Consider the following 24,003-nt stretch of genomic DNA (forward strand, 5'->3'; position numbering starts at 1 on the left):
CGTATGTTGTCGGCGATTAGCCTCGCAATGATGTTAATTGTGGTTATTTGTCAGCCCCGTAGACGAGGCCAGTTTCTTTCACTTGGTACCAGCTAAATATTATTCAAAAAATAACGATGGTGGAAGAAAGGGAAGTCACAAACATCTTGAATTTGAAACTATGTCATACTACGTCGTATGTTGTCGGCGATTAGCCTCGCAATGATCTTAATTGTGGTTATTTGTCAGCCCAAAACCCTCTAAGTATATCTTAAATGCATCTTACCGGATATAAAATGACTACTACATAGTCTGTGGTGATTTTTTGGTGCCCAGTTTTCACGTCGAATTGCAGCCGTCCATTTCGCTCTCTTTGGATCCCTTGGAATACGATAAAACTTCAAGTCTCTCCTTCCATCTTCTCTGTTAGTGCAACCAACAGCCACACACGCCTTCACCATTTTGATTATTAATGTTAAGGAGCAGAAAAACACGCCGTAAATAGGAGAAATGTACGTAGCCGTAACAGGTTAACACTATGTTTTGACAGACAAGTGGGCGGTACCATTCAGGAGAGCGGAGTTGTGACGTCACGTGGGTAGGGTCTATAATGGTAGGCGTGGCTAACCGGCAGCTTAAAAGACTAATTTCTCATTATCTGCACTTTGCTAAATTGTTGTATATAGTCGAATCGTCTCAAAATATGATTCTAATTCACATAATAATGCTATTTAAGACTTTTTTTTCTCCTGTCGTATGCACTTTAAATGCTATAAAATGCCAACATTTTTTTACAATGCTCTTAACACACAGTTCAAACACATATTCCCACGAAAAACAGCTAAATATACCGTTAAGCTAAATTCCAATGCAATTAAAAAAAAAACATTAGCTCAAACAAAAACATTTTGGTTTTAACAGGGAGCAGCTGGATTCAGCCATGTGAAATAAGGCAGACCAGAGGGCAGTGTATCCACCCAAATCAATAAAACGAAATGCAAACACTTTCAAAACAAACCATTACAACGCCACTTTAATTAAACGAATACTCGAAGCAGCAAAATTTAATTCGAATAATTTTTATCTCATCGAATACTCGAGTTATTCGATTAATCGTTGCAGCACTAAAATGAACTTATGAAGCTTCAAAAGCATGCGTTTTGTGACACATGACAACCTGCCACTTTACATAATCTTGGGTGTCAGTCAAAGGAGCCCTGGTTACGTGACCTCCAATGACTGAAGAGGTCACACGGGGGTCGGAGGTCACACTTTTGTCTGCGTGATTAGAAGGGGAGGAGCTCGTTGACCTCCGTCAAGGCTGACTGATAACGTGAGTGTGCCAATAAGTGTTGCGTTTTTTCATGTGTCCGTTGAGTGTGCATGTTTGTGTATGTGATAAATGCACGTGAATGTGTCGGTGTGTATACTGACTCGTGAGGCCTGTGCTGCTCTTCTTCTTCGTTCATGTTATTTTGTCGCTTCACGTGCTGCGCTGATGTTTTCCTGCGGTGTCTCCATTTTGGCGCACGCGCATCTCCTGGCGTCTTCCGGTGGCTCGAGCGTTTGTCCTACCTTTTCTTCATTCATACCTAAATCCGCCGAACTCCTCTTTTTTTTGGTCGTTCGTCCGCGGCGAGCCCGCCTGGAGCGCGTTGACCGGAAAATGCTCGCTGTCGTCGGCTTGGCTGGCCCCGGACGAGCCCCATCTCTTCCTTACTCCATGTTGGATTGAGGGAGAAGACAAACATACGGGAGGGGGGGAGTGACGTCACACCTGAAGGACCGCAGAGTCACGTGCCAATACATCGTTATCGTCATCATAATGATGAAGATGTTGGCATGTATTTTCGTTTTATTCAAAATGGGATGAATAAGAGGTTGAGTTTGGGAGTTCATCATGGCTTCAAAAATATGACAATAACAAACACAACTTTTATATTTTGAGAAAAAATATACGACTTTTTATTTTGATCTTCAAAGTATACAAATTCCTGAGAAAATATACAAGTTTCTTTTCATTATTTTGATTTAATCTTGAAATGAGTCATGTGTCCTTCTACTACAATATAATGTAAAAGATCGTTGTGTCCATAAAAATGAAAACATGAATCTTAAAGGCTATGTAGATTTTAAAATAAATCGATAAAGTGCAGAATATAATTAACTGCATAAGTAATAAAGACTGTGAGTGTCAATGTATCCAAGGGGGACGTTACCATGGCGACCAGCACCTGCTCAACTTCCGGAATAGGAACTGTAATGAGATTTTTCACCAGCAGGTGGTGCAAAAGTGTTCTGAAAATGAATAAAGTGTCTGACAACACCGTTTGGATGATAATTCCTCATTAATTTATCATTTTCAACCTAAAAATATTGTTGTTGTTTTTTTACATAAAAGAATTTTTCACTTATAAATCGAAAGCATAGAGGGTAATGCGAAAAAAACAACAACATTGAAATACTTCCCAATTTATTTTTCACCATGAGCAGCACTGTCTTTGAACACGCCACCTTGCCTTCATCCTCTTCCTCATCTTCAGTATCATCTTCGGCATCTCCATCTTCCTGCTGCACAACTTTGATGGAGCAAAAGGTGAGTGAAAATTTCAACTATATTTGAAAATATTGAATGTTAGGATATCCTTCACACAAGTTGAACGTTGTACTTGTAATGAACTTTCGTTAATTTTTTTCTTCTACTGTCCATTTCATATGTATTTTGCATGATTCACTTTCATACCTGTCAACCCGAGGCCGTTGGCAATCTTACAAATAGCGACGTATGCCCTTACAAATTGGTGACTAATCTTACAATGTTGTATATAGCATGCAATATGAAACAAAAATAAAACTCGATTTTTAAAATAATATGAATTTATTGGTAATATTGTAACATATAACCTGGTCCAATCAAAGAACAATATCTTCAGCTACATCATGATTACTAAAATTTAACAGTGACTTTTGTTATAATTGTACGTAGCACTTTTGGCAATTTCTATCATGTCTTGATGGCTGCACTTCATGGCACTTCAGCTCGCAATTCAGTTTGACTTGAAGGTAGTTCGTTAGTGTGTCCAGTTATAAATTAAAAAGGTCAAATGATAAAATTAATTTACCGATGCAATCTTTGAGTCAGGGAACATTTTTTTTGCTAATTCTGAGAAGTGATCAGCAATAGTTGCAGTTAAATTGTGTTCGGCAACAAATTGGCAGAATGAAATCTCCGCTTTCGTCACTTTTCATTCTGCAGACTTCATCTTTATGACCTGTGTTGTTAATCTTTCTTTTAAAAAGTAAGTAATTAGTTACAAATTACTTCTCCCAAAAAGTAATTGAGTTAGTAACTCAGTTACCTGAAGGTAAGAGTAGTTACCTTTCATGTTTTTTTTTCCCATTAAAACAAAAAACAAAAAAAACATGGCAACCTTTGCTATGATTGGAAATCATTTAATGTTGTTAATCAACTTTTAAAGTTGTTAAAATTGCTATCGTTTTTGCATTAGTTTTAAAACTGTTTCATCATTTAAAGATAGATTTAAGTCAAGATTTTGCTGATTTAGGAGTATTTTAGATAAAAAGTTACTTAAAGACCAAATGTGAAGTAAGGTTGGCCAACCATGTTTTTGAATAATATCAATGGCTAAACAATTATAAGCATATTTTCGGGTTTTTTTTTTTTTTTTTACGCAACCCTTCCAGATTCTTTGTTTAACCCATAGCAACGCCCTTGACAACAAAAATGCTTTTCTTCGACAATCTTCGGAAATTACGTCACACAGAGAAATGCGAGGGAAGTCCGCCATAGAACAGTATTGTTGCATTGCTTCTCGGTAAGATGCCACGGCGGTGTGTGGTGATGTATTGTTCTCAATCTAAAGAAAAGTTGTATGAGTGGCCAAAGGATAGCTGGGCACGTAAATGGACATCTGTCGTTCGCACGAAGCGAATGAATTTCACGCCATCATCGAGTAGTGTTCTCTGCTACAAACACTTCGAAGATGCCTGCTTCCTCAACCGGTCTGCTTATGATCAAGGATTTACAAAAAAGTAAGTGTGATTTTTGGATAGATGACTGATTACTTTGTCAAAGCAGAGCTGCCAACTGTTGTGGAATGAACAGTAGAAGGTAGCGACGTTAGCCGAAAGGTAACTTGAGGCAAAACCCCGTTCGTGTTGTTGAATGAACAGGAGAAGCTTGCGATGTTAGCCGAAAGCTAACTCGTGGCAATCCCTGATCACAGTTATGTTGAGTTCATTTTGCCTACTTGTAAAATCGTCAAAACTTTTCTTTTATCCCATGCAATAGTAGGTGGTTTATTTGCCTGACATGATTCAGATGATAAAAATAATAACAGCCTATATCTTACCAATCTTGTAATCTCTAAGGGTCTTGTCTCCATTCCATGTCAGGTAGTCTGGGCACATTGTTTGCATCCTGATTAGCGTCTGACTAATACATGTACGGTCCAACATAAAATTCCAACCTCCTCCTCTTCCTCCAACTCTCAAACAAGAATAAAGTACAAAAATGCTTGTCTTTATTAAATGCTTCATTGAATGAGTCCACTCAAATCCGCTCAAGCTGCTCACTTGCACACAATGAGTTGCCACAGCAACTGTTTAACAAGTTAAACGATGACTTACGCATGTGACACTTTCAAGTTTCGGTTTCCAAGCATATGTGGCAAGATCAAACCTTAGCGTCCGTCATTCATAGTTTAGTAAGCACCTCCAGTGCACTGCCTGACCAACAAAGAACAGCAGGAGGGGGAATGAGACTATGTGATCGGCCTCAAGACAGCTCATCTGTATTTTTTTAATTTGAAAAACAAATCCGCAATGGACTGAGGGCGCAAAGTTTGAAGCGCGAAGTAGCGAGGGATCACTGTATAACTTTTTTTTTTTTTAATCAATGTAACAAGCGGAGCTTTGCAAAATGCTTTTTTGTTGCAGCATGAAGATGTGGTCCCATTCTACCACCACTTGCCACCCCACCAATATCATCCTCATTTCGTAGCCCCGCACCCACCTTATGACCATCCCGAAGGAAACGAGGGCGTCTCAAAGGAGCAAGACGCTATTTACGGGTGAGATCGACAGTACTTGTCTTTAAAAGACTAATTAAAGTAATGCTTAAACTCTTATATTTGAATAAAAGTTAGAAAGTACTGATTGTATTTATCTTCATGACTGCAATTGAGAGTGATAGACATCCAATCAAGATGTGTATCGTCGTCAATGGCATTGAAACATCATCTCAGACTCAGTCTTTCCAGTTCAAAGTGAGAATAATGGCAGTGATATTGTTTTAATATGCTGCGTTCAGACTGCAGGCATTTCTGATTCCAATCAGATTCCCTCTCAAATCTGATTTTTAGGTCTAACTGTTGACATTATTTTTAGCAAATATCCAAATCAGATCTAGGTCTGTTCAGACTGGGCCATATTATTGACACACCTGACAGCTTGCGATGGCAACAAAGGCGTCATCCAGCATAGAGTGATGTCACAGACACTGAAATCCTGTCTGAGCTGTTCAAACTCAGAAGCAGCTTATCCATATCTGATATGAAACTGTCTTGCAAAAACCAGATTTCTGTGCTTTATGACTGTTTAGACTAGGGTGACCAAACGTCCTCTTTTGCCCGGACAAGTCCTTCTTTCACGTAGTATCCTCGTGGTCCGGGCGGGTTTTATAAATTCATAAAAATGTCCGGTTTTTATGATTTTTCACGGGACCAATTTAAAGAGAATCCCTCTGGCTGCTGGGTGGCAGCGCCTGGCGCCTGCCTGCGATGACATGGCTCCTAGTAGTTGGGAGGGAAGTAGTTCTTCTTGTTTTTCTTGGCAGTTTACCTCTATCATGAGGCATTACCACCATCTACTGGGTTGACGATTTGGCCACAAAGCTGAAGTTTTTTACGATAAATACGTATATAATGGCAACTGTTGACTTCTGTCGGAGCTTTGACTGTAAAATCCAGTTTGGTGTCGCATCGTTGCGCTGCTGATGATTGTAAACTTTTATAGCAAAGTTAGATTTTTGCCTCAGCTAGCTATCAGTAAGCTAAACCGCGCTAGGCATTATGGGAAACGTAGTTTTGAACTGCTACGTTTGGAAACATGCTGGTTGAATAGTTTGTCAGTTTATTTTGGTTTTTGTTTGTGTGCAATCTAGAACATTGAATGAGAATATCAATTGAATGGGAATAATTTGTCAAGGACAATTGTCGTGATAGTAATTTATAAAAATGTTTAGTTGGCACATAGCCTTCTGTGTGTATGTGTATTGACTAGACTACATTTCTATGAGTCTGCATTATATATTATACATACGTACAGTATATATATATATTTATATATATATATTTTTTTCAAACTGCATTTTTCCATCCAGAGTGAGGGGGCACACTTTAAATATATTAAAGTTATATAGGCATCTTTGAGTGAACTTCGAGTAAAATTCAAGTGTCTTGAGGCCGGGCTGAGTGTCCTCTTTTTTGGAAATCAAAATATGGTCACCCTAGTTTAGACTACAAATGAACCATGCAATCTGGATCTGATCTGGATCTAAAAATCAGATTTTGGCTCCCAGTCTGAACAAGGCTAAAGAACCAAAGCAAAAATTGATTGATGTTAATTCACTTTGATGAAATCATTGCCTTAGCCACGCCCTGTTCCCGCTGCTGGCGTTGCTGCTTGGAAAGTGCGAGCTAGCTACGTGGACGCCGGAGAGGGGGGGCCGCGAAGGGACCGCCGGGGACATCTGTTCCTCGCTCTCCTTCGACGACGACATAAGCGCTTTTGCCAAGCAGGTGCGTCGCCATGGAAACATCCTCTTGCATTTCTTGTGTTGCATAGTTATAATGTCATCAGCAGTTAAATTCTGTACACGTTCTGATGATGTGTGCGTTCGTGTCAGGTGAAAACATTGCAGAAGTTGTTTTCGTGTCATCCGGAGCTTGATCATCTGGTGAGTTCAGCACGCAAAATTCAAACTAAAAATTCAATTAGAAACGTGTGTAATGTCAAAAATGAAAAATGTCTAAGGTGCTACTTTTAAGTCAGGATACCTTTAATAACAAGATAACAAAAAATAGACAGTAAGACACATTGAAACTACAATAAGCCAAAAACAATTAGACAATACAGACCAGTCTGGGCCCCCCTCTCTGTTCACCTTTCGTTCACTTTCGGCCACACAAGGGAGGGCCCAGTTTTTAGGGCACGTCTACTTTTAAGTGTATATGCAAATGAACAAGTGAGCCCACTCCCAATGGGCGTAACAAAGGTGGGAATATATTGAAAGGCTATCAGCAAAGGAGATTTGTTGAGAAAGAGGAGGTTAAAGAATGACCACATATGGTCACAGTTCACAAGTCATCTAGGCTTACTTAAAGTGCATGTGACACGAAAAAGCATGTTTATTTCGTAATACACGCGGTATTTTATGCTCCTGAATGATATGGACCGCTTGGATGTGTGTGGAAGCGATCGCTATATTTATTTCGTTTTTTGAATCCCGCGCCATGAAAATGAGTGACTTCCGGCTTCGGTCTTGCATTGAGGAGAAGGGCGCTGTGACGTGTACGGTAGAATGCGTCCTCTTCACTATACAGCGTACTGTTGTGTATGAGGACGAAGGATTCAGCTGATTTTACGGATTAATATGTTTATTTTTCGCATCACGCCAGCCAAACGGCTGCAGAAAAATCATTTTGTATGAGGGAGAGGCGTATGCGCCTTTTTGGAGTTTCAAAAGGTTCCCATTCACCATGGATATTGGCCAAAACAAGCCCGACGACTACTGTGGGACCATTGGACTTACGAGGAAGTGAGTAAACATCTTGTTTAGTATTATGTCAAATATTAATACAGCTATTACAGAGTAAACACTACAAACTTTCTATAAATAAAGGACTACTTACGTTTGATCATTGATAGGCATGTAAAAGGATCTCCTCATGCACATTAGCAGCACGTTAGCTGCACAACAACTGCAGCCACCCACCTCCGGGGAATGAACTGTAAATTGCTCTCCGCCGGGCGGTTTGCCGATCCGCGAAGACAATCGACAACCCAGTCGTCATGTCAAATAATCCAGGCTAGTTATGTGTGATTTTCCGCTTCGAAGACTTTGAAACATCACTCGGTTCGGGTTAGCATGTCGGCTAGCTGTCACGCCTTTTGGTTTGTTTACATTCTCCGAAGCCGGGGAAGGGAAATGACATATGTCCGATTTAGGTGTCATAAAATATCGTTCGGGAGGTGCGACAATAAAGGTGAAGTCGACAGTTTTGACCATTATGGAGTAATTTTGCCATGTCGTCCTGAATAAATGCATTTTTATTATTTCATATTCCATTTAGCACTAGACTGTTATTTGTCATGACCATGCCATTTATTTAGCAATTGGGGAAAATACTTGGATAAAAAGAATATCCTGTAAAAGTATTGAAGTAAAGAGACAGAAACAATGACATTTTGCAGCTGTCTTCGTCGCGTTTTCCTCGTTGTGAATAGTTCCCCCTCGAAGGGCTGACTGGTCCTTCTCAAGCCATTTATATAGCTATTGGGGAAAAATACTTGGATAAAAAGAATATCCTGTAAAAATATTGGAGTAGAGAGACTGAAACAATGACATTTTGCGGCTCTCTTCGTCGTGTTTTCCTCAGTCTGAATAATTCCCCCTCATGGGCTGAATAGTAAAACCGATGAGCCCAGTCTACCGCTGACGTCATCCACCTGTTGGGGACGCTAAAGCCCTATAATGGTAGGCGTGGCTAACCGGCAGATTAAAAAACTAATTTCTCGTCATCTGCGCTTTGCTAAATTGTTGTATATAGTCGAATCATCCCAAAATATGTTTCTAATTCACATAATAATGCCATTTAAGGCTTTTTTTCTCCTGTCGTATGCTCTTCAAAGTATGAGCGGAAAGAATCCCCTCTCTCTACACATCTTAAAAAAGGTCATAAACCCCCCCAGGCCCATTGGCCACAAACTGAATAATACTGAAAGTAAATGACCTACATAGAACTACACATTGTTTCAAAGTAATGAAAAATCTATCTGAAATATATGAACTATTTATCTACACTTAACACTGTTTTATTGTTTTAATCATGTAGATGATCCAGTCCATCCAAGTTCTGCGTTTCCACCTCTTGGAGCTAGAGAAGGTCAGAGAAGCCTCTTATTCTTTGTTTACTGGCAAACTCTGAACTTACCAGCAACAATAAGTCCGCAAAGAATTCATCAGCCCCAAGCTAAAAAATTAAAAACCGGGCTCAGAGGATCGATGAGAATAAATTTTCCCATTCCTGCTGTTTATAATACAGTGTATCATAAAAGAAAGCCCGCAAACAGTTTGCTGAAGACATGTCAACAAACCAAATGGATTACTGGAACCATGTCCTATGGTCTGATGAGACGGGCGGGCTTTCTTGTGTACAGTCTTCAGAAGAGGGTTCCTCCTGGGGTGACAGCCATGCACACCAATTTGATGTAGAGTGCGGCGTATGGTCTGAGCACTAACAGGCTGACCCCCACCTCTTCAATCTCTGCAGCAATGCTGACAGCACTCCTGTAACAAGTCACATGACATTTTGGAGGGAAAATGACAGGCAGTACTCAATTTGGACATTTAGGGATGTACGTAGTTTCTAAGGGGTGTACTCACTTTTGTTGCCTGGTGTTTAGATATTAATGGCTATATTTTGAGGGGAAAATAAACTTAACTCTATTATATAAGCTGCACAAAGACTACTGTTGAAATTCGCCTCCCCAGTCAAGCCGCATGGAAACAGCGGCAGCCAAAACAAGTGCCGCTCGGCCAATGCTGCCTCGCGTGCGCCAACCGGGAAGGCGGAACTTCGCGCATTCTCTTCTTATTTTAACCCTTTGTACTGACTCCATGTTTCAAAAGTTTAAAGAAGACTCACCGAAAACAGGTTGACAATTTATTCGTCGACAATGGTCAAAAACAAGGCAAAAACAGACAACGAAGGGAACAATACTGAATCCAAAGCAAGGCTACATAGCAAATGTTTCCGAGCAGCAAATCTGTCTTATCTCAGTGTCCAGTGTTTTTTCAGTCCGTGGGCCGGCTGAAGCTGTGTCCAGGCGTTGCTTTGGGATCATCCCTCTCTGGCCGGTTTCGGGCTGTTTAGGTTCGTGCGTGGATGGGATGTGGTTGCCACAGCAACCGACGCTGGTCTTGTCGTCACAAGCGCCTGCTATCAACTTTGTTTATCCGGGCTGGCTCTACTTGTTTTAGGAGAAAGCGCGCTGGTCTTTGTTCTTGTTCGTTTGTCGGGAGGACTGATTGCCAGAGTTGGTGCGTCAGTCTTGCTCGTGGCGCCCACGTTGGGCTTCTGTGATAAGATGGCATTGTGTATCTATTCTGTTTCTTTAAACTATGGTGTGCTATTTATTTTACATTAGGTGTGTTAGAATAGTGCAGTCCTACAGTGAATATGAGAAATGATACTATTCCCTGATTGATTATATTACGTGTGTTCGAGTAATGCAAACAGTTAGACGGTGCCTACGAGAAACGGTACCATTTTTCCTTTTCCCCCTCATGAGCGCCGATAAGGTGATTAACTTTAGTGTATCAAGGGCACTGAGTGAAGTCTGCCTAAACTATAGTTAGATGAATGTGTTAGACTAATGCAAACAATAATATGGTGTGTGCGAGAACGGTACCTTTTCCCTTAACTACTTTAAATTGTGCCAAAGTGTCATTTTGTCAGTGTTGTCCCATGAAAAGATATACTTAAATATCTGCAGAAATGCGAGGGGTGTACACACTTTTGTGATACACTGCACTAGGGCTGCAGCTATCGAATATTTTAGTAGTCGATTAATCGATGGACTAGTTTGTTCGAATAATCGAGTAATCGGATATGGAACATGAAAAATTAAAACACCTCAGTGTTTGCTGAGCCTCAAACGATATAATTTTTTTTTTAAATGAGGATCTGTGTACAACAAAAGAACAATTGGCTAACTTGGATAGAAAAAGTCTGCTAGCTTAAATGCTATAAAATGCTAAAGTTTTTTTTTTTTTTAACAATGCTCTTAACAAGTGGTTCAGACACATATTCCCACAAAAAAACGGCTAAATATACCTACAAACTAAATTAAGAATGCATTAAAAAAATTCGCTCAAACAAAAACATAGCTTATGTTGGTCTTAACAGGGAGCAGTTGGATTCAGCCATGTGAAAAGAGGCAGACCAGAGTGCGTTGTATCCATCCTCATCAGTAAAATTAAATGCAAACACTTTAAATATCAACCATTACAATACCACTTCAATTAAACGAATACTCGAAGAAACAAAATTTAGTTCGAATATTTTTTTCTAATCGAATACTCGAGTTAATCGATTAATTGTTGCAGCACTACACTGTACACCGACCATCGACCATTTGACGGTGCGCAAGGTGCCTTCCATTCAAAGTGTCCGGAGTTAATTCATGTGTGTTTTACGTTACAGCAATGCCTAATATTGAGAACCTCTTGTTTTAATTGACATTTATTACTCATATACCTCCACACGATGACACAGGACATTTTTTTTACTTTGTGCGTCAGGTTCACGAGTTGTGCGACAACTTCTGTGCTCGTTACGTCAGCTGCCTGAAAGGGAAGATGCCGATTGATCTGGTGATTGAGAAGGAGAATGACAACTCTGAGCAGCACCACCATGAAGACCATGACAATGTCAGTACATTTTTGGTTTAGGTCTTTGTTTGTCATATTTCATTATTTGCTTAAATGCAAAACAAATAGAACCACTTAGAAGCATTCATTCTTCTTCTTAACCTGAATGTTTGGGAAATTTCATCCCCCTCTTGGTGACTTATTAGCTTAGCTTTGCTTGATTTCAGGTTAAAGTATTTGCATTCTATTGAAAACTTTGCACCATTCCTCTACGCAGCTGGCATGGACTAACGACCATCACGCGATGATGCCTGAGGACACTCCGCCACTGCAGTTTCAAAGTGGTGACAATGACAGCGACGGAGGTTAGCTCGTATGAGTTCAGATTTTACCTTTGTGTGGTTGAGAGTTTGAAAAACGTGCCTGTGTTTGTGTTTATTTGTGGGTCATTTTTTATAGGGTGCCATTTGGACGTAACGGAATGGGGTCAGAGGGGTCAAATTGTGCTAAAGCTAGCCCTCAGCCTAGCTTTGCTAGCATAACAGCTAACATGACTTTGGATACTTGATGAGAAATCTATAATTTCACAAATAAACCTTTTGAAATGATTCAATTATTCTTTGATATATAGCTTTAACAGAGTAGACACGTTATGAACGTACAGTACTTCTTAAAACTGCAAAATTTTATTTTTAAAAGAGTAAAAATAAAATTGCTTATCGCAGTTGAATTTCTTGCCACTGGTGTGATGTTATTGCAAAAGAGTGATGTCATTAATACATGAGGAATTTTCTTAAAGGGACACTGGAGAGAGAGAAAACCTTTTTTTTAATTGAATAATAGAGTTGGGCAAATAAGTATTTAGTCAACCACCAATTGTGCAAGTTCTCCTACTTGAAAAGATTAGTGAGGCCTGTAATTGTCAACATGGGTAAACCTCAACCATGAGAGACAGAATGTGGAAAAAAAAAAAAAAAAAGAAAATCACATTGTTTGATTTTTAAAGAATTTATTTCCAAATTAGAGTGGAAAATCAGTATTTGGTCACCTACAAACAAGCAAGATTTCTGGCTGTCAAAGAGGTCTAACTTCTTCTAACGAGGTCTAACGAGGGTCCACTCGTTACCTGTATTATGGCACCTGTTTTAACTGATTTTCGGTATAAAAGACACCTGTCCACAACCTCAGTCGGTTACACTCCATACTCCACTATGGTCAAGACCAAAGAGCTGTCGAAGGACACCAGAGAAAATATTGTAGACCTGCACCAGGCTGGGAAGACTGAATCTGCAATTAGTAAAACGCTTGGTGTAAAGAAATCAACCGTGGGAGCAATTACTAAAAACTGAAAGACATACAAGACCACTGATAATCTCCCTCGATCTGGGGCTCCATGCAAGATCTCACCCCGTGGCGTCAAAATAATAACAAGAACGGTGAGCAAAAATCCCAGAACCACACGGGGCGACCTAGTGAATGACCTACAGAGAGCTGCGACCACAGGAACAAAGGCTACTATCAATAACACAATGCGCCACCAGGGACTCAAATCCTGCACTGCCAGACGTATCCCCCTGCTGAAGAAAGTACACGTCCAGGCCCGTCTGCAGTTCGCTAGAGAGCATTTGGATGATCCTTAAGAGGACTGGGAGAATGTGTTATGGTCAGATGAAACCAAAATAGAACTTTTTGGTAGAAACACAGGTTCTCGTGTTTGGAGGAGAAAGAATACTGAGTTTCATCCGAAGAACACCATACCCACTGTGAAGCAGGGAGGAGGAAACATCATGCTTTGGGGCTGTTTTTCTGCAAAGGACGACTGAGCTTTGTAAAGGAAAGAATGAATGGGGCCATGTATCGAGAGATTTTGAGTGAAAATCTCCTTCCATCTTTTGTGTGTGCATGCTCGAAATAAAAAAGTTTCATCATCATCATCAAAAAAAAAAAAAAAAAAAAAGACACAAATATCTCTGTGTGTTGGACCAAGGGTACAAACTGGTAGTAATTTGAAACTACTTCCTGTTATGTGTTGACAAGTTGATGATGTGGGAAGGAGTGTTGCGTCTCTTGGCACGGCCGACGCCAAAGTGAGCTGCTATCTGGAGAAAGAACAACATGACCACAAGAAGCGAGGCATCTTCCCCAAAGCGTCCACCAACATCCTAAGGGCGTGGATCTTCCAGCACCTGGCGGTCCGTAGCATGACACTGACCTTAAATCAGCCTCAGTAGTGAGGATTTAGATTTGAATCTACATCAGTAATTCTTAACCTTGCTAAGGTTACCGGACCCCACGGGTTTCACAGGTGCATTCACCAAACCCTTCGGAATTTCATAATAAAGCATTTTTTGTACAAATTCAAAACTTAGCAAGCTCACATCTTAGTGAATTCCTTTTCAATATTTTTCCAGATTTCAAATTTACTACAAATAATTTTGCCTTTTTGCTGTTGATTTTCACATTGGACAATGAAATGAGTCTCCTTTAATTTCACACTTTTCCTTTTTTTGTTGTCTACATTCTCATTTTGTTGTCGCATCCTTGCATCACATACAATTTTCACAGTGTAAAATGACGCAAATGTTTTTTATTTTATTTATTTTTTTATTATCGCCACAGTTCACGCCGTCTGTAGGTCTGTTATTCTTCCTCATACCAAGTGCCAGTCAACCTTCCACTGAGCAAACTGATCTCTCCTCCCATTAGATAGATGGCTTGCAGGTGAAAGAACTGAAATAAAGCCTGTAAATTGAGGGCAAACCAGTCCAAAATGTTGTCTAAAAAAACACTTCTCCTAGATTTAGTCGGCGTACAAAATAGGGCTCAGCATTTCTTAACCTTCACCGAAACCCTGGGGTTCGATCGTACCCCAGTTAAGAAACACTGATCTACAGTGAAGAAAATAAGTACCGTATTGGCCCGAATATAAGACAGACCTGATTATAAGACGACCCGCTCTTTTTCAAGACCCAAGTTTGAAAATAGACTTTTTGAACACCAAATTAATTTTTATACAGAAAATAATTACAGTACATCTGAAACAAATGATTATAACAATATATTTGAGAGAATAAACATGTTATTTTGCCTCATTCAAATCTTAATATCTGAACATTTAAATATGTAAACTAAAGTGCAATCATATTTGTAAATGAATGGCTACTGGTTTTTGAAATGTAAATAAACCAATCAATAGACCCTACCCACCTACGTCACAAAACCACGTGCTCGCTGTATGGTTCCGCCCACTTGTCCGTCATTTTGACTCTGTATTAGCATTGTTTTCAATTGATGGCGGAATTTAAAATGCATTTCATGGAAGACCCGGTGCTTTCTGATGCCGCAAACTCACTGGATCTGTTGCATAAAAGGCGTTAAGAGGAAAAGCTTCGTTCTATACAGTCGCCAGATCCATATTTGATGCCCAAATCGATGTTTTTCGACCCACTGTCTTCGCCCTGTCTGCCTGACATCTGCTACGCAGATATTTACAATTATCTTGTCCACACTAAATCAGCCTATTCTCACGAAAATATGAAAAACTTCAAGAGCTTGGAGGCTTATAAATACTTCGTTGCTGGTTGGGTGAAACAGGTCCTCGTCCACGAAAATTCGGCAGGAATCTATCTTGTGCTTGGAAAGGTGAGTTACGAAATTTTCAATTCAAAATCTTTTGTTATTGCTAACATCCACTGTCAAGTCTAATGTATTTCATGTCGTTTGTCAATGGAGTTAAGGCTTTTAATGTTTATATGGTTTAGCGATAGCACTCTCACTACATACATACGTGTATGTTGTCGGCGATTAGCCTAGCAATGATCTTAATTGTGGTTATTTGTCAGCCCCGTAGACGAGGCCAGTTTCTTTCACTTGGTACCAGCTAAATATTATTCAAAAAATAACGATGGTGGAAGAAAGGGAAGTCACAAACATCTTGAATTTGAAACTATGTCGTACTACGTCGTATGTTGTCGGCGATTAGCCTCGCAATGATGTTAATTGTGGTTATTTGTCAGCCCCGTAGACGAGGCCAGTTTCTTTCACTTGGTACCAGCTAAATATTATTCAAAAAATAACGATGGTGGAAGAAAGGGAAGTCACAAACATCTTGAATTTGAAACTATGTCGTACTACGTCGTATGTTGTCGGCGATTAGCCTCGCAATGATCTTAATTGTGGTTATTTGTCAGCCCAAAACCCTCTAAGTATATCTTAAATGCATCTTACCGGATATAAAATGACTACTACATAGTCTGTGGTGATTTTTTGGTGCCCAGTTTTCACGTCGAATTGCAGCCGTCCATTTCGCTCTCTTTGGATCCCTCGGAATACGGTAAAACTTCAAGTCTCTCCTTCCATCTTCTCTGTTAGTGCAACCAACAGCCACACACGCCTTCACCATTTTGATTATTAATGTTAAGGAGCAGAAAAACACGCCGTAAATAGGAGAAATGTACGTAGCCGTAACAGGTTAACACTATGTTTTGACGGACAAGTGGGCGGTACCATTCAGGAGAGCGGAGTTGTGACGTCACGTGGGTAGGGTCTATTGTCTAACTGTAACTGTAGTCTTGAAACAAATCTGAATAAGGACTAACACTGCAATAAAATAATGCAAACTGGGTGAACTCAAAAGAGTAGCTGAGATCTGTCATGACAGAACATCGCTTCAGTGATATCTGGCACCATCTAGCGTCGTTAATAGGGAGAGTAGCTGAGATCTGTCATGGCAGAACATCGCTTCAATGATATCTGGCGCCATCTAGTGTCTTGAATGGGTATAATGCCTAGACCACAAGTATAAGACGACCTCCTCTTTTTCAGTGTTATTTCAATGCAAAAAAAACACCGTCTTATATTCGGGCCAATACGGTATTTGAACACCCTGCTATTTTGCAAGTTCTCCCACTTAGAAATCATGGAGGAGTCTGAAATTTTCATCGTAGGTGCATGTTCACTGTGTGAGAGATAATCTAAAAAGAAAAATCCAGAAATCAGAATGCATGATTTTTTTAACGATTTATTTGTGCGATACAGCTGCAAATAAGTATTTGAACACCTGTCTATCAGCTAGAATTCTGACCTTGAAAGTCCACCTCCACTCCATGTATCAACCCTGAATTAGATGCACTTGTTTGAGGTCGATAGCAGCGTAAAGACCCCTGTCCACCCCATACCAATCAGTAAGACTCAAACTTGGAACATGGTCAAGACCAAAGAGCTGTCGAAAGACAAAAGAGACAAAATTGTTCATCTGCTCAAGGCTGGAAAGGTCTACGGAGCAATTGTTGAGCAGCTTGATGAAAAAAGGTCCACTGTTGGAGAAATAATTAAAAAATGGAAGAAGCTAAACAAAACGGTAAATCTCAATCGAAGTGGAGCCCCATGTAAGATATCACCTCGTGGGGTCTCGATGATCCAAGAAAGGTGAGGAATAGCCCAGAACAACACGAGCTGGGACCACCAAGGTTACTAATGGTAATACACTAAGACGTCATGGTTTGAAATCATGCCTGGCACAGAAGGTTCCCCTGCTTAAACCAGCACATGTCAAGGACCGTCTGACGTTCGCCTCTGACCATTTGCAGAGGAGTCATGGGAGCAAATTTTGCGGTCAGATGAGGGTAAAATAGAACCTTTTAGTCATAATTCCACTAACCGAGTTTGAAGGGAAAAAAATGATGAGTACTATCTCAAGAACACCATCCCTACTGTGAAGCATGGGGGTGGTAGCATCATGCTTTGGGGGTGTTTTTCTGTGCATGGGACAGGACGAGTGCACTGTATTAAAGAGAGGATGGCAGGGGCCCTGTATTGTGAGATTTGGGGGGAATAACCTCCTTCCTTCAGTCAGGGCATTGAAAATAGGTCGTGCCTGGATCTTCCAATACGAAGATGAGCCGAAGTGCACAGCCAGGAAAACCAAGGAGTGGCTCCGTAAGAAGCATAACAAGGTTCTAGCATGGCGTAGCCGGTCTCCAGACCTTAACCCAATAGAAAACCTTTGGAGGGATCTCAAACTCCGAGTTTCACAGCAACAGCCCAGAAACCTGACTGATGGGTGGGCCAAGATCCCACCTGCAGTGTGTGCAAACCTGGTGAAAAACCACAGGAAACGTTTGACCTCTGTAATTACAAACAAAGGCTACTGTACTAAATATTAACATTCATTTTCTCAGGTGTTCAAATACATATTTGCAGCTGTATCACTCCAATAAATTGTTAAAAAATCATTCATTGTGATTTCTGGATTTTTCTTTTTAGATTAACTCTCATAGTGGACATGCACCCATGAAGAAAATTTCAGACCCTTCCTTGATTTCTAAATGGGAGAACTTGCAAAATAGCAGGGTGCTGAAATACTTATTTTTTCACTGTACGTATTGTCCTAGTGTTTGAGCTTGGTCTTGAACTAAAAGGACAAATATCTCAACATTGGAGTCCCATGAACCTTTGCCGATGCTAATTATCATGTAATTATACTTCACATCTTTACTGACTTCTATTTTTTGTTGTCTGTGTCACCACATATTAGCATCCGTATCCTTGTGAGGAAGAGAAGAAACAACTATCCCGTGAGACCGGCCTGTCCATCCTGCAGGTCAACAACTGGTCAGTAAATAACAATAATAGCAGAAGCAATATTTACTAACCTGGCACTGACTAATGTCTGTGAGAGTACTGGAATTATGTTAGGGATAATTGAATTGTGTACTGTAATTTTTGGACTATAAGCCGCTACTTTTTTCCTTCATTTGGAATCCTGCGGCTTATAGACCCCAATCACCAACGTCACACAATGACGTGTCGCTGTATTGTGCCGCCATATTGTCCGTCATTGTGTGTCCGTATTCTCAATGGTCTCAATTTATCGTGCAATTTATAGTGCAATTCATGGAAGCCCCGATGCTTTCACACACTGTAAACTCATTGGATGTGTTGCATGGAAGGCGTTATGTGGAAAAGCTTCGGTCGATCCATTCGCCAGATCCATATTTGATGCCTAAATCGATATTTTTCGACCCGTCTCTGCCTGACATCTGCTACCCTGATATCTACAACTATCTTGTCCACAGAAACACAGCCTATTCTCCCGAAACTTTGACAAACTTTAAGAGCAGTACTCTAAGCAACATTACCCCATGTGACCCTTTACTTCCAATTTTCCAAAATGGCGACAATCAATAAAAAAAAAAGTTGACTGCGATGGCCGACGCTTCAAGGATAGGTGAATATTGGACTACTTCTTCAATAAAATACGCAACAACTGTCGGCCTCATTTGCTAAGAGACAGTCGCTGTTTTCAAAGAGTTCGATGTGACGCGATATTACCAAACAAGACACGCTGACATGTACGACAACATTACAGGGAAGATACGCAGAGAGAAATTAAAGCAACTTGAAGCTAGTTTAATTTCACAGCAGCAGTATTTCGCAAGAGCCCGAGTGTCTAAAAAGGCGAGATTGTTGAAATTATTAATTAAAAAAAAATAATAATAAAGTAAATGTGACACACAGAAGGGCTTGCTAAAATTTGTTTAAATATATTGTTCTTCGTAAATCAGCCAAGGTAGCCTCCCAGAGGTTGCGCTAGACTTTTTCGTTGTCTGTCATTATGACTGACAGGGTCATAAAAATCCGGTCATAATCTATTTTTACCCGTCACTTAAATTTTTTAAATGATAATAATGACATATTCAATAGTATTTAGTTTTCATTCATTTTTAATTAATAGTCTGTCCGAACATGCTTAACAGAGAATCCACACCGTGCCATCACACATCAAGCAGATGAATATGTAACTTTTTCTCCGCAGTGACAAAAACAGCTGACTGTGGCCCCACTAGGTAGGCTACATATGGAACAATGAAATTAACAGTTCACCTGCTGTGGCCTGAACGCAGTCTCACACCTTCCTCCTGGTGCGCATGGACTTGAATTGCGTTCCCGCTTGTGCATAATCAAATGTCTCAAGAAGAAACTTTTTTGAAGAAACTTCGGACACTCAGTTGCCTTGACATTTTCCGAGTAAGGCCAACGACGTCATGCATCAAGAGAGACAATAGCTAATTAATATGCTCACTTGCCACCCTGTGGTCTGGGGTGTGAATTGCAACCTGTCAAAATGACAGATGGACTTCATTTTTTTCCGTCACCATTTTAAGAAACCGGTCAACGACGGAAAATATTCGGTTAACGCGACCCCTGTAGCCCCCACATTTTCACCACACCAAATCTGGCCCCCTTTGCAAAACGTTTGGACACCCCTGTTTATCTGATGATCCGTAGACGAAGCCAGCTTCTTTCACTTGGTACCAGCTAAATATTATTCAAAAAATAATGATGGCGGAAGAAATAAACATCTTGAATTTGAAACTGTATGTTGTCGGTGATTAGCCTCGCAATGATCTTAATTGTGGTTGTCAGCCCAAAACCCTCTAAATATATATTAAATGCATCTTACCAGGTATAAAATGACCACTACATAGTCTGTGGTGATCGTTTGGTGCCCAGGTTTCTCGTCGAATTGCAGCAGTCTATCTCGCTCTCCTCTTTGGGTCTCTCGGAATACAGTAGAACTTCCAAGTCCAAACGCCACACACGCCTTCACCATTTTGATTATTAATGTTAACGAGCAGAAAAACACGCCGCAATAGGAGGCATGTACGTAGCGGTAATGTGTAAACACGTCGAGCTGACGGACAATATGGCGGCTCCAGTCAGGGGGGCGGAGTTGTGACGTCATGTGATTGGGGTCTATAGTCCAGTGCGGCTTATTTGTTGATTTATTTGGGTTAATACGTAACATTATTGAATGCGTATGACAGATGTCATTAAGTGTCATCCGGCAAATTATGTCACTAACTCCATTTATGTCCAGCTTGGATGTTTTAAATCCATTCAATAAATAAATAAATAAGGTTGTTTTTTGCTGTTTGCAAGTTTTTTTTTTTTTTTTTTTTTTTTTTTTTTTTGTTCTACAGGTGTTTTTTCTTCACTACGGGTTAAAAATTACCAACTACAAGTGCACAAGTTTTGTCATATTCTTGTCGAGTTTTATGAGCCAAAAAAGATACTCATAACCTAGTTTTAAAATAAAAAAAAATACCCGTAAAATGACTAATTTTAACTTGTAAAACAAAAAAACAACAACTTGTATTTCCAAATTTTGCGTTGTGAAATAAACATGAAAAAACACAATGTAAAAAAAAATTTTCTACAAGTGTTTTTTTTCCCGTTTACAAGTGATTTTTTTTTGTTCTACAGGTGTTTTTTCTTCACTACGGGTTAAAAATAACCAATTACAAGTGCACAAGTTTTGTCACATGCTTGTCGAGTTTTATGGGGCAAAAAAGATACTCGTAACCTAGTTTAAAAAAAAAAAAACTGAAGTCTCTGAAGTTGTAAGCTGTTTTTAGAAAACCATCCAGTAAGCAGCCACTAAGTTTTTGACCACTTATAAAGCTGTCAATCATCTTTGTGTGTGTGTGTGTGTTTGTGTGCATCTGTCAGGTTCATCAATGCCAGACGGCGAATCGTTCAGCCAATCATCGATCAAAATAACCGGGCTTGTGAGTGCCTCCCTCACCACACACACATTTTTATGTCATTTTCTCTGATGTACGGTATTATAATGTCTGGTATCAACTCCCTCATGATGTGTATGTATGTGCATGCGCACGTGTGTGCAGGCTATATTGGATCAAATGGACCTGATGGTCGACCAATAGGACGACTTGCTATGGAAACGCACACACACATGTAACAGTCAGACTACCTGGTACGCACGTACAAGTACGCCTACATGCACACGCTTATTTCATGTTTTATTTTTAGGTTTTGTGTGTGAGTATTCCAGGGCTGGTGATTGGTGTTACCATGGTGATGGAAGACCAGTGGCACTGCATGAAGCCATCAGTAAGAGCCATCCTATGGACTACAAATACGGAGGGCACCAGACTACCACTTTTCGGACTACAAAAATGTAGGCCTGGCAGCAACATGATAAACGATAATCTGATATCTCTACATCCAGTACAGTGGTGATTTAGTCTGAAAGGAGTTGATTTTGTCCCGTGACCCCGCTCATAACTCAAAACATTTGTATCTCAAATCTAGTGCTGCAACGATTAATCGATCAACTCGAGTAATTTGATAAGAAAAAAGATTGGGATTAAATTTTGCTGCTTTGAGTATTTGTTTAATTAAAGTGGTGTTATAATTGTTTGTTTTGAAAGGATTTTCATTTAGTTTTCTTGATTTGGGTAGAAGCTCTGCCTTCTAGTGGCAACAGTGAATATGACATAATGCATTTCACATGGCTGAATCCAGCTTCTCCCTGTTAAGACCAACATAAGGTAAGTTTTTGTTTGAGCAAAATTTTTTTAATGCATTCGTAGTTTAGTTTATAGGTATATTTAGCCATTTTTTGTGGGAATATGTATTTAAACATTTGTTAAGAGCATTGTAAAAAAAAAAAAAAAGTTAGCATTCTATAGCATTTAAGCTTGATATGTAAGTTAGCCAATTGTTCTTTTGTTGTACTTAGATCCTCATTTATTTATTTTTTTATACCATTTGAGGCTCAGTTCAGATATTTTAATTTTTATGTTCCTTATCCGATTACTCGATTATTCGAACCAACTAGTTCATCGATTAATAGACTACTAAAATAATCAATAGCTGCAGCCCTACTTAAATCGTCTTACCCCATTGAAATGGATGAAAATGCCCACAGTAGAAAAAACTAAAATATTTTTTTTAATTTACTGGTTGCTACTGACGGCGATAGGCACCCAAATGCATTTTGATTGTACTAAATTTATAGAAAAACCAGAAGAAATTCATCCTGGGAAAATTACTCACGGTTTAAGGTAAAGTAAAAGAAAATAAACAGAAAAAAAGAGTCACCACCAAACTAATTTACTCAGAAAAACTTGTTTTGTTTTGTTTTGTTTTTTTGGTGTGAATGCAATACGCTACTCATGATGATGATTTTTATGACTACAGAAAGTTAGCTGTCCATTCATTTAAAAAATATATATATATCTTCGGGCATGTAATTCTTCTAAACTTTAGGAGGAAAAAATTGATTTTATTTCAAGTTGGGATGGTTAGTGATTTGTGGGGACTAGGGTGTCGTCTGATTAAAAAAAGATGATGACAAACACAAACAAGTAACCACGTCCCTGAGCAGAGACTGACAGACTTCCCTTGGGGCTTCATGAGAGGTTTTTAAATGAAAAACCACTTGGAAATGCAAAAACAAAATTTGACACTTGACAAGAAGTAAACATGACAAACTGTACAAAAAGATTATTTGATTACTTGTTTTGCTGCTGCTCAAGTCTGGTGAATGGAAGCGCACTCTTAACCCTTTATAGGGGACTCATTTACTGTAGCTTATTGGCTGCCAATGACTACAGTAGACGTCAAATCCATTTTGACTGGGAGGGTCTGGTAGCAAATGATCGCTGCTAGTGAAGTCCATCACCATCAATGGCACTGGAACGTGATCATTCACTCCTAGCCTTCCCAGTCAAAATGAATTGTATGTCTAATGTTGCCAGTTTCAGTTTATGAGTTAATAATATGGCAGGAGTCTTTTTTTTCTTCTTTAATCCTAGCAACGTGTGCATCTGTCCTGAGCATCCAAGTAGGGCTGCAGCTATCGATTATTTGAGCATTCGATTAATCCATCAACTAGTTAGTTCGAATAATCGAGTAATCAGGTAAGGAACATTTAATGCGTTGCAGCAGGGCCGGTGTTGTGCCAAAAAATGTCCCACCCCGCGTGAAATGTCCCCCCTGCCGGGAGCACTTATTTATGAGGCTTTATTCAGGTGAAAACGTCAAATGTTTTCATGGACGCATTACAGTAATGGATTTACGACTAAAATCAGTTTTAAATAAATAAATTACACAAAATACTAGTAATGTATTTTGGTAACAAATCGTGGACTGGGCCACATATAACCATCTTTGAACAGAAATGTATTAGTCTACAGGTTTTCACGACCATATCCCAATGACAATCACACAGGTATGACATTTATTAGTTCAAGTAGAGCAAAATAATACATATTCACAGTACAAGATTCATTAGTTCGAGCAGAGTAAAATAATACATATTCACAATACAATATTTATTAGTTCAAGCAGAGTAAAATAATACATATTCACGGTAAAAGAAAGTCGTTTCCGTGTCCATCGATTGGTAAGAAAAAGCTGTTTGTACGAGTGACGTTTGGGGCTTCCGTCAGGGGGGACATTTCACGCGGTGCGGCTATTTTTCGGCACAACATCGGCCCAGCCTATACGCAGACTATGCAGCTGCTTAGGGCCCC

The 24,003-nt window shown here is 39.7% G+C and overlaps 2 protein-coding genes across 7 annotated transcripts in view; one reads left to right on the forward strand and one right to left on the reverse strand.

Moving 5' to 3' along the window:
* Window positions 1-1,841, reverse strand: part of spred2a (sprouty related EVH1 domain containing 2a) — a 43,118-nt gene extending 41,277 nt beyond the window's left edge. The window contains exon 1 of the mRNA XM_057843300.1: window positions 1,414-1,841. Coding sequence (XP_057699283.1) covers window positions 1,414-1,448 — 35 coding nt within the window. The 5' untranslated portion in view covers window positions 1,449-1,841. The remainder of the gene's footprint in view (window positions 1-1,413) is intronic.
* meis1a (Meis homeobox 1 a) lies at window positions 1,114-23,387 on the forward strand. Of its 6 annotated transcripts, none has more exons than XM_057843304.1 (13): window positions 1,114-1,312; window positions 2,473-2,575; window positions 4,939-5,072; window positions 6,653-6,800; window positions 6,908-6,958; window positions 9,117-9,167; window positions 11,588-11,716; window positions 11,934-12,021; window positions 13,694-13,848; window positions 18,192-18,268; window positions 21,170-21,228; window positions 21,349-21,437; window positions 21,516-23,387. In XM_057843304.1, the coding sequence occupies exons 2-12, from the start codon at window positions 2,564-2,566 to the stop codon at window positions 21,420-21,422; spliced, it is 978 nt and encodes a 325-aa protein (XP_057699287.1). In that variant the 5' UTR covers window positions 1,114-1,312; window positions 2,473-2,563; the 3' UTR covers window positions 21,423-21,437; window positions 21,516-23,387. The 6 variants fall into 6 exon arrangements, with proteins under 6 accessions (XP_057699287.1, XP_057699284.1, XP_057699286.1 ...); XM_057843301.1 differs by having other exon boundaries at window positions 21,349-21,418; window positions 21,494-23,387; XM_057843303.1 differs by having other exon boundaries at window positions 1,115-1,312; window positions 21,494-23,387.
* Window positions 23,388-24,003: the final 616 nt, after the last annotated feature.

Source organism: Corythoichthys intestinalis, chromosome 8 (genome assembly GCF_030265065.1).
Source record: "Corythoichthys intestinalis isolate RoL2023-P3 chromosome 8, ASM3026506v1, whole genome shotgun sequence".
In the NCBI taxonomy this organism is placed as follows: Eukaryota; Metazoa; Chordata; class Actinopteri; order Syngnathiformes; family Syngnathidae; genus Corythoichthys; species Corythoichthys intestinalis.